The 18,273-nt window shown below is 28.9% G+C and overlaps 2 protein-coding genes across 8 annotated transcripts; both read left to right on the forward strand.

The window, feature by feature from the left end:
* The first annotated feature begins 1,542 nt into the window (after window positions 1-1,542).
* On the forward strand, window positions 1,543-4,517 carry WRKY52 (probable WRKY transcription factor 68-like). Its single transcript, NM_001280755.1, has 3 exons — window positions 1,543-1,883; window positions 2,535-2,681; window positions 4,277-4,517. The coding sequence occupies exons 1-3, from the start codon at window positions 1,543-1,545 to the stop codon at window positions 4,515-4,517; spliced, it is 729 nt and encodes a 242-aa protein (NP_001267684.1).
* Window positions 4,518-8,136: 3,619 nt separating this feature from the next.
* Window positions 8,137-12,565, forward strand: LOC101218752. 7 transcript variants are annotated; one of them, XR_004218357.1, is made up of 7 exons: window positions 8,137-8,330; window positions 8,413-8,482; window positions 8,956-9,013; window positions 9,149-9,806; window positions 10,021-10,159; window positions 10,254-10,745; window positions 11,927-12,565. XR_004218357.1 is itself a non-coding variant. In XM_031889105.1 (6 exons), the coding sequence occupies exons 4-6, from the start codon at window positions 9,272-9,274 to the stop codon at window positions 10,264-10,266; spliced, it is 687 nt and encodes a 228-aa protein (XP_031744965.1). In that variant the 5' UTR covers window positions 8,137-8,330; window positions 8,413-8,482; window positions 8,956-9,013; window positions 9,149-9,271; the 3' UTR covers window positions 10,267-12,565. The 7 variants fall into 7 exon arrangements, 5 of the variants coding, with proteins under 5 accessions (XP_031744965.1, XP_031744967.1, XP_031744966.1 ...); XR_004218356.1 differs by having other exon boundaries at window positions 11,996-12,565; XM_031889105.1 differs by having other exon boundaries at window positions 10,254-12,565.
* The last annotated feature ends 5,708 nt before the right edge of the window (window positions 12,566-18,273 follow it).

Consider the following 18,273-nt stretch of genomic DNA (forward strand, 5'->3'; position numbering starts at 1 on the left):
TAATGCTATACTTTAAATTGCATTTTAATTTAATTACCTGTTTGACAAATTTGACAAAACCAAGTTATATATATTTTTTAAAATAATAAAAACAAAGATAAATGGTATATTCATATTTTTTAAAAATGTTTTTTTATAAAAAAAAGACTTATAAATTTTGACACTTGATCTAAAAACCTTTACTTTTCAAAGTTTGCAATTACTTTCATAAACGTTTCCAAAATACAATTGAAATAGAATATTTAAAAAACTTAAACAATTATTGAGATTTGAAATGGTAGAGCAAGTGTCACACTATAGTGTACATAAGTTAGGTGGAGCAAAAAATAAAAAAATAAAACCTATTGGTTCAGTGTCATGCAATGGTCAACCCATCTAAACTCAATCCAAACTAAACCAATAAAAAAAAATATGAGTTGGGTCGGGTTGGGTTGACGGGTTAAAGAAAAAAAATGAAACCCTAGGCACACCCTTGAGCAATCTCGAACAAAATTGAAGAAAGAAGTAAAATCTCAAGGCTCATCTCAGTGTTTTTCGAGTGAGATGAATGACGAAAAGTTTCAAAGATTAACCTATTAGGCCAACATGAGCTTAACTCAACTGGCAGTATGTTCCTGTGAACCGGGTTCAAATCCTACCCCCAGCATTTATTACAATACCTTTACAAAAAATAAAAACCCCAGTCGGTTTGGATCCCATGTCATACACTATTTACACTCCATAAAATAAAACGACTCAAAAACAAAATTAATTACACTTATTTTTATATGATGTAAATATTTGTATTTTTTTTTACCATTTTTCTATATTTTTTTAGTTAAAGAAAAATACAAATTATTTTTAATAAAAGTAAAATTTAGAAAGGAAGAAGAGAAAGAAAAAGAAAAAGAAAAAGAAAAAGGTGTATATTATCCATCCAAACCGAATCTTTATCGACGTCTTTTTGCGAAGATGAATTGAATTCATCCCAAATCTATCTCCATTATAATGATTTTGATGCCTTCGAATTAAACAAAAATAACATTAATTTTAATAAATATTTGAATTTGATCTATCTTTATTTATATTTATTAAAAAAAGAGAAAGACCCAAATTGATCGTGAAAGATGTGGAGACAAACGAAGCAATCTTGGGATTGAGAAAAGCAAAAAGAAAAAAAGACTTACATTTATTATTATTACGCATGCTTACAAAACGACGCCGTATCTATGCTAGATATACCTCACGTGCGTCAAAACCCCGTTCAGACCCACCGGTTACCGGCCAAATACGACGTTGAATTAACACCTTCTCTTCTCTTCTGTCAATTCACGTTTTTGTTTTTTCCATTCCAATTGTCTGTTCCGTACAAAACTATGACCTACAATTCCCGGTCACACCTCCACCTCCCACCTCCGCCTCCACTTCCCCCAATCTCCGTTTCCCATTCAATTCATTATTATTCTCAAAACCTCATCTCCCAATTCTTCTCTCTCTATAAAATATCAATTCTTCTTCACCCTTCTCTGATTTCTCTCTAGGTTTTATATATTTCCCCTTTTGATGGAGGAGGTGGTGGCAGCCGATTCGCTACGCTATCCATTTCTCGATGCCAGCGACAGCAAGAGTTGTCTAGGGACGTTCATGGAGCTTCTCGAAGTCGATCAACATTTTTCATCGCAATTTGATGTGTTTGAAACATCATCACCCTCTTTATCGTCTTCCTTGATTTCAAATCCTGAGAATTTGGAGATTTGGAACCAATGGCCTACCACCCCGAATTATTCGTCCTCGATCTCATCAACTTCGAGCGAGATCGTTAACGGTGAGCTGACGACGGAGCCGAATCTGGAGGGGGGAGAACAGAAACAAGATCAGCAACCAACTGTAAAAGCTGACAAGCAGTGAGTGTTTCATTTTCTGATTAAATTAGTTATGGGATTTATAATGAAAATTAGATAATGTATTTTTAACAAAGAAATAAACTAGACAGAATTTAAAGCAGGAGAGGGTTTTGGCATTGGTTTTTCTCAACTTAATTAAGAACCTTTTTTTAAAAAAAAAAATCTAAGAACCCTATTATGTATACATATAGATACCTCTTCAGTTTTGTATGATTTTTTTTCCTGTATAGTTTCAAGTTCAAGTTTACAAGACTTTTCTTTAATTAGTTCTTGCCAAATTTAAAAGTAGAGAGAGTTTGGATACAGATTTTCAATTTGATTATTATCAGTGCTATTTTAGCAATTCATTAAATAAACCATAGTTTCATTTATATAATGATTTGATATGTACTTCAGAAATGAAATAACGTTGGATCGATAATCTTCACGACTCTTATTTATGTATTTATATATATATATAAATCGTTAGTTAATCTTTTCGTTTTAGTTTTGAAGATCATGCAGAGATTCTTTATATTATGGTTTTCATCTTTGAAGAGACATATTTTAGCCAAATTTAAATTTGAAAAATTTGAAAATCTAATTTAATTTAATTTTCAAACAAGGCTAAATAATTTTTTTTAAAAAAATTATGGGATGATGTAAATATAGGTTAAAAACAAAGAAGAGGAGTCCAAAGAAGAAAGGTGCAGAACCACGATTTGCATTTATGACAAAGAGTGAAGTGGATCATTTGGAGGATGGATATAGATGGAGAAAGTATGGTCAAAAAGCTGTGAAAAACAGCCCTCATCCTAGGTAATTAAAATTTCAACTTATAAGGTTGCATTTATACATCTTTATCTCTAGATGAAGGATTGTTGTCATCACAACTAGGCCTGACCTAATGCATAAAAACTTTGGTAAACAGTTTTTTTTTCTTTTCATACATGATTGAAAGTCTATTCACGTTTAAAATGTACATCCACACAAGTACAAACGTGGATAGAAAACGTTTTATGCTCATGCAATAGACATTGACAAAAAGGACCTTTCATCTACAAAAAAATGTTTTATTGAGCAAAATGAGTATTTGGGCTTACACTTTTTTTGCATGAGTAGAAACTTTTCTCATACAATGGTTCTTTATTGATATAAATAAATATCTGTCCACGTAGAAGTATTCATGTACGATTCAAATATGTTAGTAAATAGTGTAACAATAAATGAATATGAAATATTTTTCAAATACAAAATTTAATTTCATGTAACAAAATATATTATATTAACATATTTAGTTATTGCTGATTGTTTAGAAAAGAAAAAGAATGGTAATAAGAAATAAGATAATTAGTTTGTTTGATAAGTCTTAGATAGAGCCAACTTTTATAAAAAAAAGACAAATAAAAATACGACTTACATTTTTTAAAACTAAGCTTTCATAATATATATTAAACAATAAGGAATAGTTGATAAATAAAACTTACAATAATAATAAAAAATTGTAAAAGAGTTGTAATAATAAAAGAAAGAAAGAAAAAGCAATATTCAATTTAATAACTATTTAAAAAGTTAAGTTTATAAACAGAACTAATTTTTGTTTTTGAAAATTTTGAATAAAAATAATAAATATTTTTTAAAAAAATGAAAATTATAATAAAAACTATTCTGAGAACAACATATAATTTCCTAAAAAATTGAAAAGAAAAAAAAATAAAAAAGTTATTAAACGAGGATTAATAAATGAAAAATTATTATAAATAGTATGTGTGCAAGAGAAATTAACTTTTTTTTTTTCCAAATCTAATATTTCCTTCAAGTATATAATAAATTACAAAATTATACATTTTTTTTCCAATGTTTAGAAATTGCCAAATTACCAAATTGGTACGGTTATAACATATATGCTCACCAAAATATATATTATGTTTGTCTTCTCTTTTTCTAGTTGATCAATAATATTGTGTAGTAGTATTAATTTTGGATTAATTCCTCCTTTTATTAATTTGCCTAATTAATATTTAATCATCGACAAATTAACTTTCTAGAGAGTATTAGCTTTTAGAATTTCATATTTAGCTATCAACAATTAACTTTGTTTTGTTCATGAGTTGTGTTTAGTTTAGTTTGTTAAGCAATTAATTTTGAAAATAGGATATTTTGAAAAAGAAAATTAAGGTTATTTAACCACTCAAAATATTTTATTTTAAAAACAATGATTTTTTTTCTTCTAATAAATCAAAATGTACCCTTACTCTATTAAAAAAAGTTGATAGTTTTAACTTAAATTTTTAGTTTGCATTTATTTTCATGTAGGATCATGTGTAAATTTTAGCTTCAACTTTGAAAGAATATATACGTCGCTTACTCTTAAGTTATATCTTTACTTTAGCAATGCATGATTTTTATCACAGGAGTTACTATCGTTGTACTAGTGTAGCATGCAATGTAAAAAAACGGGTGGAAAGATGTTTGCAAGATCCAAGCATTGTCGTTACAACCTACGAAGGTCAACACACTCATCCTAGCCCCATTATGGCACGGTCAACCTTCTTTCCTCCTCCCATCTCGGCCACTCTCTACAATGATTATTCAATTCAAAATAGTCACAATTCAAATGTTATGAGCCACTCAATTGCTTGGTGCCACCATTAACCATGGACTACTTCAAAATATCACATCTTTCAAATACAATGAGTTGGCACATGGAGATCAGATGGTTCGATCTGATCCAACTCAACCTAACTCAATTGGTCATGTTTAGAAAGATTATACATACATATATAACGTGTAACATGGGATGTATGCCTATTGGTTTCGTTTAATGTTTTCTAAATAGAGTCAATGGCCATTATTAGAATGTTTGTAGATTTTTCATTTACTCTTGGTTTTTTTATGTCTATTTTTAATTGGGATTTACTAAAACGTAACCTTAGTTTAAATGTTGATTTTCTCTTATAATTAAATTCAACTTCATTTTTTAAAATTAAAAATAATGGTTTTAAAAGAAAAACTTAAAAAGAATTGTTTTAAACGTCTAGAAAACTCAATCAAAACAAGTGATTAATTATAAAGAATTTTGGTGAATAGAAAGTTTTAATTGACACAAAATAGAGCAAGAAAGTGTAGTTATCAATATCTGCATACCTTTATAATATCAAACACTTCTTTTCCTATTAAGTTAGTAATCAAATTTATAACTTTTTTTTCTTTTCTAATTTGAAGTTTCACTATGTTAGCAAAAATATTCGATCCACCACAAGTTTCAATTATCACCCTAGGAATTCCTAGAAATAGTATATCTGATTACATGGGGTACATAATTTTTTCATAGTATTTTTTTTAATTGAACAAAATGTGAGGCTAAGGTTCAGATATATATTTAGTACATATCTTACTTTTTATACAATTTGAAACATCTACATATATGGTGTTAGATGAGTGGGAGGTTCAAATGCAACATAAGAGTCGACAATTACTGACCATCTTTAATTAAGCTTGTCGACATGTCGTTTTTTCTTTTTTAATATCTCTCTCATTTGTGAGGTGAGGAGTGAGAGAATTGGATTTGATACAATGAATATGGAAGGAGGTTTAATTAGGCATGGAAAATGACCTCATCTCTCTCACATCCTCCATTATCACTACCCAGCTCACAAACTCAATTTCATCTCATCTTTCTTTCTACCATCCCATAAATATTACCCTTTTCCAACGTTTCAAAACCTATCTGTACTTGATTTAAGATGTATCTGTAATACTTTTTCAAGCATTTAAATAAAAGATTAGTTTGTCCAGATCGAATAACTCTTCCAACTAACTTTCTAGAAGAATAAATGAGTGTTTAATGATTTTATCTCTTTCAACGTGAACGAAAAAACTTTGATCACCAAACTTTTAACAACCGTCGTCAACCAACCTGACGAACCACTGTTTTTGGCTACTTATCCGATCGTTGGACAATCTCCCACCAACACTTGCCATACATGTTTGGTTCATCAAACAGTAACATTTGTAGCATTTATTAAACATTGGATAGACAAGGACTGCATGACAAACTAATAAGATGAATTTCCTTGTAAATTTATGACATGACATTTTTTCATTCAAAACTTTATTATTATACAAAAAGAAACAAGAAAACATGGTGATATATATATATATAATTATTAGTTGAATTTTATAACTTTGAAAAGCAACATTCTCCAGTTTCGCCGCAAAATAAGTAAATGGTTTTTCTTTTTTCAGATAGAGTTGGAAATGATTATTTGACTTTGTGAATATGGAGAAATAGATGCACTTAAGGTTTCAATAGCTGATTCACTTTTAACAAATACTTTTCTTGAACTTTTCTCTCTCAAAAAAGGAAAAGAAATGTTTTCTTAAACTTATTTAAATAAAATAGTAAGAAATGCTGCAAAATGTAAATTTGTGAAACTGTCTCGAACTATGAAGATGAAATCCGAAAGGAGAAAAGTTGATAGGATGAAGACGAAGACGAAGACGAAGATGAAGATTTGATGGTTTGAAGGAAAGGGTTTGAGATTGGTTGAGAGGGTTAAGAAATGTTATATGATAATATCAAATCACTGTTTCCATGTCTTGCTGAGTGGATATCTATAATAAGTGGGGAGATATAAACTTGGGCCCCAAACACTAGGTTGGATTTAAAACTCAACTCATCTCATGTCATATCACATCAAGACCTCGAACATATTTTATAATAATGGATATAAATTTAACAAAATCTAAAAATATTTATGGTTGATGAAGTTACGGTTGTAGTTTCATAAATTTCATATTTGCCTTTGAATAGTGAGGACGTCGACATTATTTTTTTTCTTATTTCTTTATCTCATATTACAGATTTACTTTCTTATATTCTAAACGATTTATTCTTCTACGTTTAAATCTCCTACTTCATTATCATAATTTTCAAAAGTATTCTTTGAAACTATTTCACGATTGTTTCAATATTCTCTATCTTCATCGTATTAGAGAATATCGAGATCGTTTAAATATCATTTTAAATGATCAACACGATTGTTTAAATTTGAAGTTTTTTTTCATTATTTAAAAAAAATTACACGATTGTGTATCATAATTTAAAAGATTGTCTAAATAATCAACATAATCGTTTAACATGGTTAGCCCGATAATCATAATTAAAGTTTTTAACGATCATATTTACATTGGACTACACGATCACTTACCATAATCTACACGGTCTATCGTGTTCCATGATCAAAATGATCGTTTGTTGTGGTCAATACAATTGTTTAAGTTTGAAACAGTTTTTCTCTATTGTTAAAAAAGAACTACACGACCGTGTATTATAATATAAATGATCACAAGTCATCCATTTAGATGGTATTACACGATCATTTATATGAAAATTACTTGCATGCATGCATGTCTGATTAATCTCCTGTTAACTATGATATTTTTTTGTATTTCTCATTATGGGCCTATAAACTTTTTTTCGTTTTTAAAATTATTCTAAATATTTATTGGTTGTTATATTTATAAAAAAAATAGGTTTATAAACTTACTTTGAAAATATTAAATAGGTTTATCAATTTTCAATATTGTGACCATAAAGACATTCATTTTTGAAAAAGAAATTATTGAAAAACGGAATAGCTACTACTCTAAAATTTTAATATAATTACTAGTACATAATTTTCTTGTTTAAAAAAAGTCGAGTAACAAGAAGGACTTATTAGATACAATATTAAAAAATAAATTTAAAAATTTCTCGTACACACGAAATTAAAGTTAAAAAGGTTTTTTTTTTTTTTTAAAAAAAAGAAGACTCCATTCTAATTCTTTTAGAAAAATTAGATTAGAATCCATTCACTATAAAGTATTTTATAAATTGAAAGAGACCAATTACAAACAAACCTCAAAGTTTAAGTAAACTTCTAATTTAATGGCAAGAAAAATAAATTTCTATTTTTTGTTTTAGAAAAAATAAGATTCTAATTTAGAGAAATAATATATTTTTCTTGCTAAAAAAACACATCTTTTCCCAAAAAGAAATGGTCTATTTTCTAACTATTAAAACTATTTTTTGATTCAACTAAACAATGAAAAAATAGAATTGTATTTAAATATAGTAAAACGAGGGATCAAAATAGGTTATTTTTTATTAGTTTATTATAATTTGTAATTTTTTTTTAATGATATTATATCTAAAAAGAATTTTGAAGAAAAAGAATTTGCATAAAAACTAAAGAATTCCCCTTAAAAGAAAAAAAACCTAAAAAAACAAACTTTACCGGTTCCAGAAATTTCCAAATGTGGCCGACGATTTCAAAATCAAAATTTGATGGGGAATTATTGTTTCCATTGGTTTTTGACCCGTTTCAAGCGAATATAAATATCGTCTAAGCATTTGACTCAGTCGTCGGTCGCCGTCTCCGATCAGCAAAATTTTTCTCGCCAGATTTTGATAAAGAAATAAAGGTTTACTTCCATTATTTTACGATGACCCATTTCATTAAACTATATTATTCTTTTTCCAATAATGCTTTGTTTTAAATTTCAGATGATCAGAAGAAAAATATCGAAATCGATTTGGAATTTGTCGGTCTGAGTAAGTAAAGGTTTGGATTTGGGTATGTTTGTACTAAATCCTTGCTATTGGGTTTCTGGGTTATTCGATTTGGCTCATTTTAGGTTATTTTCCATTTTATGTTTGTGTTTAATGGGTTTCTTTTTAATTTCTGTTTGCTTCGATCCTTTGTTTAGTTTTTTCATTATCATGTCTAGATTGATGAGTTTTGGGGGATTTTAGTGGTGGTGGTGTTTGTGTGTTCTTGTTTTTATCATTTTTTTGGAGTGTTTTTTTAAGTTTGTTTTGGCATTACCAAAGTTGTTGTTTGGTTATTGGTACCTAAATATTGGTGTCGACCCATTTCCTGTGTTGTTCTTTTTCTTTTTCAACTATTGCTTTTATGGTTGCTTTTCCTTCACCAATGCTATGATATGTTAGTTATGTTAACTTTTTATATGTTTGGGAATTTGTATTTCTTCTTCTTCTTCTTCTTGTTTTGATTCTTGTTTTCTTGCTTATTTTGTGTTAATTTAGGTAACTCATGGGTTAGATTCTTTGGAGGTCCCTTTGATGTCCTTGAGATTGACTTTGAGTATGTTTTAGTTGTTTCAAGACTTTTGAAATTTTGCACTTGCTATGTTGGACATTTCATCTTGTTGAAGTGCTGATTGCTTTACTTTTTCTTCCTTTCATAACTTTATGGCCATTGCTATATCACAACGATTAGGAAATTTGCATTGGGATTGAACATTCATCTTCAATTGTGGTGTTCGACTTCCCTTTTCTCTATTCTTTTGTGGTGTGAAGTGAATTTTGGCTTTTATAGTCAAAAGGCTATGAGATTGAGTACATGGCTTTAAGAGAAAGGGATCTCATATTTGATCTCGAAAATGGGGGGAAGATCATTGAAGAGGTTGGAAGTGGGGAACCGAGTTCAACCAAAAGAGATGTAAAGAATTTTTGGAGTAGGTTGACAGAGGATTCACTGCTGAAAGATGAGCGAGCCATAGCCTCAAACAGTAATTTTGCTAATTCTATTACCGACGTCATTGCTGATGAGAGCTTAGGATTGTTGATAGATAAGAACTTGGAAGGAGAAGATGTTCATGAAGTTTTTGTGCACGTGGAGAAAAATAATGCTAGAGGGAAGCATAAGAATAAGAAAAAGGCTCCGAAGCCACCACGGCCTCCCAAAGGTCCTTCGCTTGATGCTGCGGACAGAATGATGGTGAAGGAACTTGCAGTGCTTGCTATGAAAAAACGTGCAAGAGCTGAGAGAATGAAAGCATTGAAGAAGGCAAAAGCAGAGAAAACATCTTCTTTCAATAGTTGCATACCTGCCTTGATTATCACATTCCTCTTCTTCCTTGTCATTATCATTCAAGGTAAGATTATTTAGGTTCTATTACAGTATTACATTTACTTTTAGAAACTGCTTGGTCTCAAAAACTTGAACTGCTTCGATTTATCAGCCTCTGCTTTATCTGAGCTGCAGGTTCAGAAGGCGTTCTTATTGTTGGGTTCTTTAATCTGGATGTTAATTTATCTCTGTTTTTAGCATTATGTTTTTAAGGGCACTTTGTTCGACTGTATTTTCAGGAATAAGCCCCAGAAGCAGTTCGATATTGCAGGGGTCACCTGAACCTGCTGTTGGTGGTAGTAGTGGGTTCATTTCTGTTCAGTACATTAAAAGCTTTCCCCCAAATGAAAGCAATGTATCCAATCCCCCCTCGTTTAAGTGCGTATTTTTATTTGAATGGTTATGATTGATGGGATGGAATAGAAGTTTCCAAGTAGTCCTAGTCTAATTTTGTTCTATCTTGTCGATGCAGTTCTGCTGCATAGCTCGTTACTGATTTTGTTCCTCTAGAAGGCAAAAGGGTGGCTGGTTTGAGGAGTTTTTTTTGAAGTTGAGATCCTAGGTGCCAGCATGGTGGCTCGTATGGCCTTGATTTTTGAATAGCTATTTTAATACGCAGTTGCGTTTGACTGTTTTTGTACATAAATACGAAGAATGTCTTTTTTTATCTTTCTTTCTTTTTGTGATCAAATGCTTTTTGTATTTTAACTTTATGTTAATAATTTATATAAAAAAGTTCATGGTGACGTTCAAGGATGTCAGTAGCTGAACCTTCTTAAAGGCTAAGGAGAAAATCCTGCTTGCTTCCAGGCTCTCTTTCGTTGAATTGAATTATGAACTTTTTCCTTTTTGATTTTGATAACAAACCTGCAGAATTATGATGATATGATTGGCTGATGCCTAACCATTTGCACCTTTGATTGGCTGCTGTTAAACAACATCCAATCTGTTCAAGAACAAACAGGTACGACCTCTGTCCAATTGATTCTTACATAGTTACATTTGTTAGATTTAAAGGCAAATCTCTCGAGTTTCTAATCTATGAAACATCAAAGTTTCCAAGATTTCAGGTATTTGGCAGTAAAATGATTTGCTTGTTTGTATATACTGTTGTTACTGACTTGGAAAGCTAAGGCCTCGTTTAGGTAACTATTTCGTTTTTTGTTTTTGTTTTTGAAAATTAAGCCTATTTAATATTTTTTTTTCGTTTCTTACAATGATTTGTATCTTTCTTGAGTACAATTATTGAATTCTTTGCCAAATTCCAAATTCTAAAAACTACTTTTTGAAAGTTACCTTTTTTAGCTTTCAAATTTTGTAATGATTTTTTAAACCGGGTTATAACAAAGAAAGAAAGTTGGAGGTGGAAGTAATGTTTATTGGCTTAATATTAAAAAACAAAATGCTTACCAAATCGAACCTTAAGGTGTAACAATTTAGTTTTTAGTTTTCTAAATTTGAAATTTATGTTTGTTTCTTGGGAATAAAAAGACAGTTTTTAAAGACTATTCTTTCTAGTTTTCAAAAATTAACTTTATTTTTTATAAAAAGAGTGAAAAGGGAAAACAAAACATGAAAATTTGTGGGTTCTCTAAACCATGGTTATCAAATGGGTTAAAAATATTTCTGTGAATGTGAGAGATATGGAGTCTGATGATATGATATTGAGTTCATAAGATGAGATCCAAAAATCACTACCATGAATCTTAATTGGTGCCACATTTGGAAACTAAATTTCTTCAGTATGAGTTATTTCAGATATTGGAGTGTATCCTCTTTGGTCATACTTATTGTATGACCCCTAGCTATTGAATTAGTGGGAGCATTTGTAGAATATTAGTATGGTTATTAGAAGGAGAATATTAGTAATGAGACAGTTAGTTTGTTCGGGCTTTTAGTTATTATTAAATAGTGGGAATGGGTTGAGAGCAAGACATTGAAGAATATTGTGGGATTTCTTATAGCGAAATATTAAGAGGGATTTCTTATAGCAAAATATTAGGAGGGAGTAACCCTCTCGAAAGACTTTGGTATGTTGTAGTTTCTCCATTGATATTGCAATAGAAATCCATCTTTGTGTTCTTTGTTTGTTTTTTGTGTTTTTTAGATCTCTCGTTAGGAGGTATCTCAACACTTTATCTTTAGTTGCAGCAATATCTTTACAGATACATGTACGAAAGCATCCCATGTCGACCTTTTCATTTCGAGTTGCAGGTTCATCGTTGCAGCAAATGACTGACATGAAAGGGTATAGCCAAGATCACCCTCGTAGAAATGTTAGTGAATGGTAAAGAAAATTTTGCTCGCAGTTTAAAGGAATGTCTACCTGCCTGCAATGTGTTGATTTGTAACGACTACGAAGATCACATTTTTTTGTCGAAGGAGTACAAGGTTGCAATGCCATGGATGTAGCTCGGGAGGTCGAGGCCTTGCAACGGAGCCATTCAGTAAAAGGTATAGGGATAGGCATTGACATCATGGGACCCTGCTTTGCTGAAATCTCTGCTTGTATGATCATCTGTGGGTTGGATAACAAAATGGTAATTGTCCAATTTGGTTCTATTCAAGTGATGGGGCAATTTCTTTCGCAATTAATTGAATATTGTGGTACCCAAAGCAACACGCAACACACCAACGTGAGTAGAATTTTGAGCACGTGTTTTGGAATTTTCTTTCTCTGTCACAACTTCATTGAAAATTTGAACTATTTTCTCATGGTGAGGGACTAAAATGTCAAAATTTTAAATTTAAGAACTAAATAGAAACATAGAGACGTTTTTTGTACGAGTCATACAATTCTTCTTAGGGAAATAGATAAAAAGAAAGGTATAAGAAGAAGTATTTTAGACCGTTCAAATCATACAATTCTTGATCTGCACTTGATAGTGTGTTTTCTCCTTTAGTTTGTTTCGGTGAGTTCAGATAATTCAAGTTGTAATACAAACACAATGTGTAACCTCCCTAAACAATTTCATCCACATCTTAGATCAAAATTTGAAATTGGTTTAACCATTTGAAAGAAATTTCAAGATTATTTCAAGAAAATTTTAGTTTTAGTTTTAGTTTAAGAATTAACTTTCTTTGCTAAGTCAAGTTTTTTTTTTTCAATTTTTATGGTGGTTTCATGTGTTATTGTCATTTTTTAGGAAACACAAAGTTTTGTCAATATGCTACGTTCTCGTTTTCAACTTTTCTTTAATTTTAGCTTTCTTTTCCATATGAAATTTCCATCCCCAAATGTTATATATATATATTTAATGAAACATAAATATAAGTAGTTTACCTATTTTCAAATTTCATGGGTGTAGGAACATGTTGATGACAATTATGTTTGATTTAATTATCTAGAGGTTAGAGTTTTGATCTTTTATCCCTTTTTACTTGTCGTATTAAGAAAAAAAAAGAATGAACTTATCGATTTCTCAAACCATTCTAACATTTTAGACTTTCGTTTGGGTAATGGTTTTACCCCTAATTTGATAACGTTCACTTTCACCAATTAGTCTATATGTTTTGTTGTTTAGATTTTAGGAGTGTTTTCAAATCCAAAACCAAAATCGTAAACAAAAAATAGTTTCAAAATTGATTAAAAATATATTAAAATGCTTATATGGAGAAAATAGTAAGAAAATGCAAATAAATTAAATAAGCACCGTTTGTTTGGGAAAGGTTAAGTTTTATAAATATAACACATTGACAAAGTATTTATTGTCTGTATAACAAAACAAAAAAGTTTATGAAACTGACAATTTCATAAAATATTCAAGGTTTGTCATTTCTTCTCATCGTTTTTCTTATTTTTCAATGTTTTTCTATTTTTCTAGTTTTTCTTTTATTTTTTTTAAACGATTATTTGGTTCAAGATAATGTACCAAATATAAAAGGTCTATTTTTTTTATTATATAAAAAATCATGAAAAAAATCGTTGGATATTGAATAACATACCAAAATAGTCAAATCTAAACAATTTTGTAACGATCATATTCTAAATATAAACTTACCAATTTTTTTTTGAAAAAAATCGTTGAGATTTGGGTAGCCAAATTTAAACGATCAAACTATCATGTACGACAATCGTTTTTCAAATAAAATCTTTAAAAAAAATGCTTGAGATTTGACTAATCAAATCTAAACGATCATTTAAAAAAAAATTGTTTCTAAGTATTTTAGTTTTGGTATTTTTCCATTGTGAACTTGTGCACTTTTTTCATTTTTAAAATTGTTATAAATATTTTAGCGCTTTATTATATTTTTAAAATACCAATTTTTAAAAACTCAACTCAAAAATGAAAAATGAAATAGTTCTCAAATAAAACTTAGATAATTAGTTCATAATAAATGAATTTAAGAACAAAAATCAATTAGGCAAAAAAAATGGTTAAATTTAAAATAAAAGGTAAAAAATTTATTTTTTTACGAAAAAGATTCTCAAGTGTAATGGAAATATTCACAATAAATTAATTTTTTAAAAAGAAAAAAACCTAACTTGTCATCCTAATAAACTAAAGAAAAATACATGAAACATGTAAGTGAAGAAAATCATTTTGAATAAAGGGAGAACAACGTGAAAGAAGAAATTCTCCGTATTGTGAGACTTACGAACGTGGAAATAAGAAACATCCTCTAAAATACACTTTTAGCCTTTTAAATAATAAAAAAAAAGACGAAATTGTTGTTATATATCAATTTCATTCTCATTTGATACTTTAACCACTTCTTTTCAGATATTAACATATAAGTTGAGATATAAGTTGATTGTGATCGAGAGGCTTAATAAGCCAATCACATATCGTAATACCTCAAATGTTGGTTTTATACCACTCATGAAAATGAAAATTTTATTTTATAGTTGTAAAATTGATTACTTGGATGCATACAAATATGAATTAAGAACAACGTTGGGTATGAGATGGATAGTTTGAGTCTTTGACTTGTATTGCTCAACATTTATTATGATAGGTAATTGAAATGGTTAGGTTTGAAATATATAATTTGATTTCATATCAATATTTCAATGGGATGGATAAGCATTTATATAATTTGGAAATTTTAGCTTTTTTTTTTTTGACAAATTTGCATCACAAAGATTGTTAGTCCATACCAGAATATTCCAAATTTTGTAAAATACAAGAAATATATATGTATACATATATAATATTCACATTATTGTGCTAGAAAATACAAGAAAAATAATGATATTTTCTTTTGTATATTTGTTGTTGAACCCAAATATTACGAAAGTGACTTTACAATAATTTTGAAAATTTCAAGGGATAAATGGAATAGACTGATCATTAATTAATTCATAGAAAAAGATCATGTCTATGTATTTGTTTAATTCAATAATATGTTTACCAATTCGTAATGAAAATTGGTACAATCGTAATCAAATTTCATTTATAGAGCCATCATAATTATTTATCACCATCTGCTTTGTCAATCAAATTGCAACTTTTGTTTATGAATTTCGATGTGGGTTTCATGTGTTAGTGCCGTAGATGTAGAAAACGGAAAAATAACATTAGACACAATCACATGAAACTCACTTTTTAAATTACTATAAATTCATTTATATTACACTCAGGTAAACATGACCTTAAATTTAATCATAAGAGATATTAATTTAAGGTAAAGTTTGATAAGGTCTTTTAGTTTTGAGCATGAAGAGTTTGCAAATTATAGCCAATAAATAGGAAATGACATGTTTTCAAAAACGAAAACCTGTTTTTGATTATTTTTCCCTCATTTTTTATGAACTTTTTTAACAACTTTTAAAATGTTTTTGAAAATTGTAAAAAATAGGATATTTGATAAAAGATTTAAAATCAAGTATAATTTCTTTTTATCTTTTAGTGGTTTTGTTGTATGAACCGGAAATAAATTGTCAAATTTTTATACTTTTGAAAAAAAGAAAAGAAAAGAAAAAACTCACATTATAATACTAAATGAATTAGTTTCCCAATTTTTTTACTTTACATTCAATTTCCTACTAATTTTTTTGTTTTAAAATATTTTTTTGCGTTTTGTCAGGTAAAAAATTATACTTCTTTCCCTTCTTTAAAACCTTTAGACTCTTTTGAAAATATCATTAGTAGAAGGTGAAATATAACCAAACAAATAAATTTGGAAGTGAAAGTAGTATTGTTTATCGACTTAACTAAATTTTAAAAACTAAAAATTAAATAGTATCGAGAGTCCAACTTAAAGAAGTTAATTAGATTGAGAAATTAATTTGTAATTTAATTATATTAATTATCACATTAACTTTGTAAAGGCAATTTTATGATATTTCTTAATATTATATTAATATTAATACGCCTAGCTAATGGAGTTATAATCACTTTGACAAACTCTCGCTATTAGAGTGATTATTTATGTGAACACCAAATTGTGATTCCTTTTCTTTGTTGCCAATTACAACAAATAACCTCTCGTCCATCATTTTTTAATTTAAGGGTAAATTAAGAACTTATTTTTAAAAAATAATGTAAATTTTAAAACATAGGTAAAAAATAGAGTAGATGCAAAATTATAGACAAAAATAGGTGTTTTTAGAGTCAACATAAACTAGACCCGCACATTTCATTTTTAGACGAGCCCCACACTTTCTTCTTTGTATATAAATAATGAAAAGAAGGGAAAGTGTGGAGCCAGCAAAATATATATACATATATATAAATAAGATAAAAATGGAAAGTACTGGGCCTAGTTTATAGAAGTCGTGTACTCATTCACGACGTTTACGACTTCATCAAAAAAACACCTATTGACAACATATGTTTCAAAATTTACATTATGTTTTAAAAAAAGTTTGGTAAATTAATATAGTTTGGTATGTAAGCTTTTATCAATTAATTTCAATCTAACAATTTTACTATATTTTGAATAGTAAATCTAAATTAAGTGTGCATTTAACTCCTAATTAATTATTCTTCTTCTCCTCTAGTGTTTTAACTTAACTTAATTGACATATTGATAACCATCAAATTTGTAGTTTGAATCTCTCTACTTTTCGTTGTTTTGTCGTATATAACATAATTATTCAATAAATATAAAATATGAATTATCGATTAGGAGGTTCGAGATTTGAATCTCTCTACTCCACGTATTATTGAATTAAAAATCACTAGTTAATAACTTTATATATATATATTTTTATACATTTGTCCAAGGCACAAAGCCAAAGGTAATCACATCCGAAAAGAAAAAGGTTTACACCTCAAGATTTGGGTCGACCAACCAAATTGGTAAATATTTTACTATAAGAATTTTTGGCAATTCTGACATTTTTTTTATCCCAGCGCATAATTAATTTACGTGGACAAAAGTTTTAGAAATTCATACATTTTTTTATACATATTTATGCCGACGTAAGTTTTATACATATGACGACGCACAAACAACGTCAACATAAGTTGTAAAAACAAAAACCTCATACATTTTTTTACATATTTATGCCGATGCAAGATTCTACATATGACGACGAAAAAAATGTCAACGTAGGTTTTAAAAACGAAAAATTCATACATTCTTTTACATATTTATGCTGATGCATAATTTATATATATGACCAACATTTTTTTTTCGTCATAAAAGTGAAAATTCTTGTAGTGTTTACTGATTGAGACATAATTGAGCTTACACTTAATATAACACCCTATTATCATCAACAAAGGAGAGCTCTGACCTTACTTCTCACATGTTTTTATTGACATATACATCCCCTATACTACATACACTAGTGTGATGATCTCTATAGATGACTGCTACAAAAGTGAGATTTAGGCGAACGAGAAATGGGTCGAAGGTCAAGCCTTTAAGGAACCCACACTACTAGAAAAAATGAGTTTTAATGACACTACTAATCAAAACATTGTGTCGTTGAAAATAAAAAAGGGGTGGGGTGAGGTAAATTGTGTTGTTGAAAATAAAAATACATATTATTTCTCGACACAGTTTTATTGATACAATTTAATTTATTTTGACACAATTTTTGCGTTGTTAATCAACGACAAATTATTTTAATGACAATGTAATTTACAAATGAAAAAACCTCAAATTTCAAAATTTTTTAGTTTCCCTTCTTTACCATACATGTATTACAATTAATTTACATTTTGGATTATTGCAAAACATTTACCGATAATTTACATTTTATTATCAATAAAAGAATCGTTCTAAACATATATGGGTAAGTTGAATCATGCATTTAATTTATCTATATCCATCATTTATATGTAAAAAAGTATATGTTATGACTTGAAAAATAACGATCCCAAACAAGTTTCGACATATAAGCCTTTATTAAACAAGAATACAGTTGTAATCATCATAGGTTGGCCTAGTGGTTAAATTTTAAAAAATTAACTAAGTGGTCATGGATTCAATCCATGTTAATATATTGACATTAATGACACAACCTTGACGTAACCTAAGCATCTGTAGCGACACATTCTTCGAAGTGTCGTTAAATAGTATTTCTTGACACAAAC

The sequence above is a fragment of the Cucumis sativus genome, chromosome 7 (genome assembly GCF_000004075.3).
Source record: "Cucumis sativus cultivar 9930 chromosome 7, Cucumber_9930_V3, whole genome shotgun sequence".
Classification (NCBI taxonomy): Eukaryota; Viridiplantae; Streptophyta; class Magnoliopsida; order Cucurbitales; family Cucurbitaceae; genus Cucumis; species Cucumis sativus.

Coding starts and splice junctions, on each gene's coding strand:
- WRKY52 (NM_001280755.1), top strand. CDS start 1,543: ATGGAGGAGGTGGTGGCAGCCGATTCGCTACGCTATCCATTTCTCGAT. Junction 1,884..2,534: donor ACTGTAAAAGCTGACAAGCA/GTGAGTGTTTCA, acceptor ATGTAAATATAG/GTTAAAAACAAAGAAGAGGA. Junction 2,682..4,276: donor AAAAACAGCCCTCATCCTAG/GTAATTAAAATT, acceptor TTTTTATCACAG/GAGTTACTATCGTTGTACTA.
- LOC101218752 (XM_031889105.1), top strand. CDS start 9,272: ATGGCTTTAAGAGAAAGGGATCTCATATTTGATCTCGAAAATGGGGGG. Junction 9,807..10,020: donor CCTTGTCATTATCATTCAAG/GTAAGATTATTT, acceptor CTGTATTTTCAG/GAATAAGCCCCAGAAGCAGT.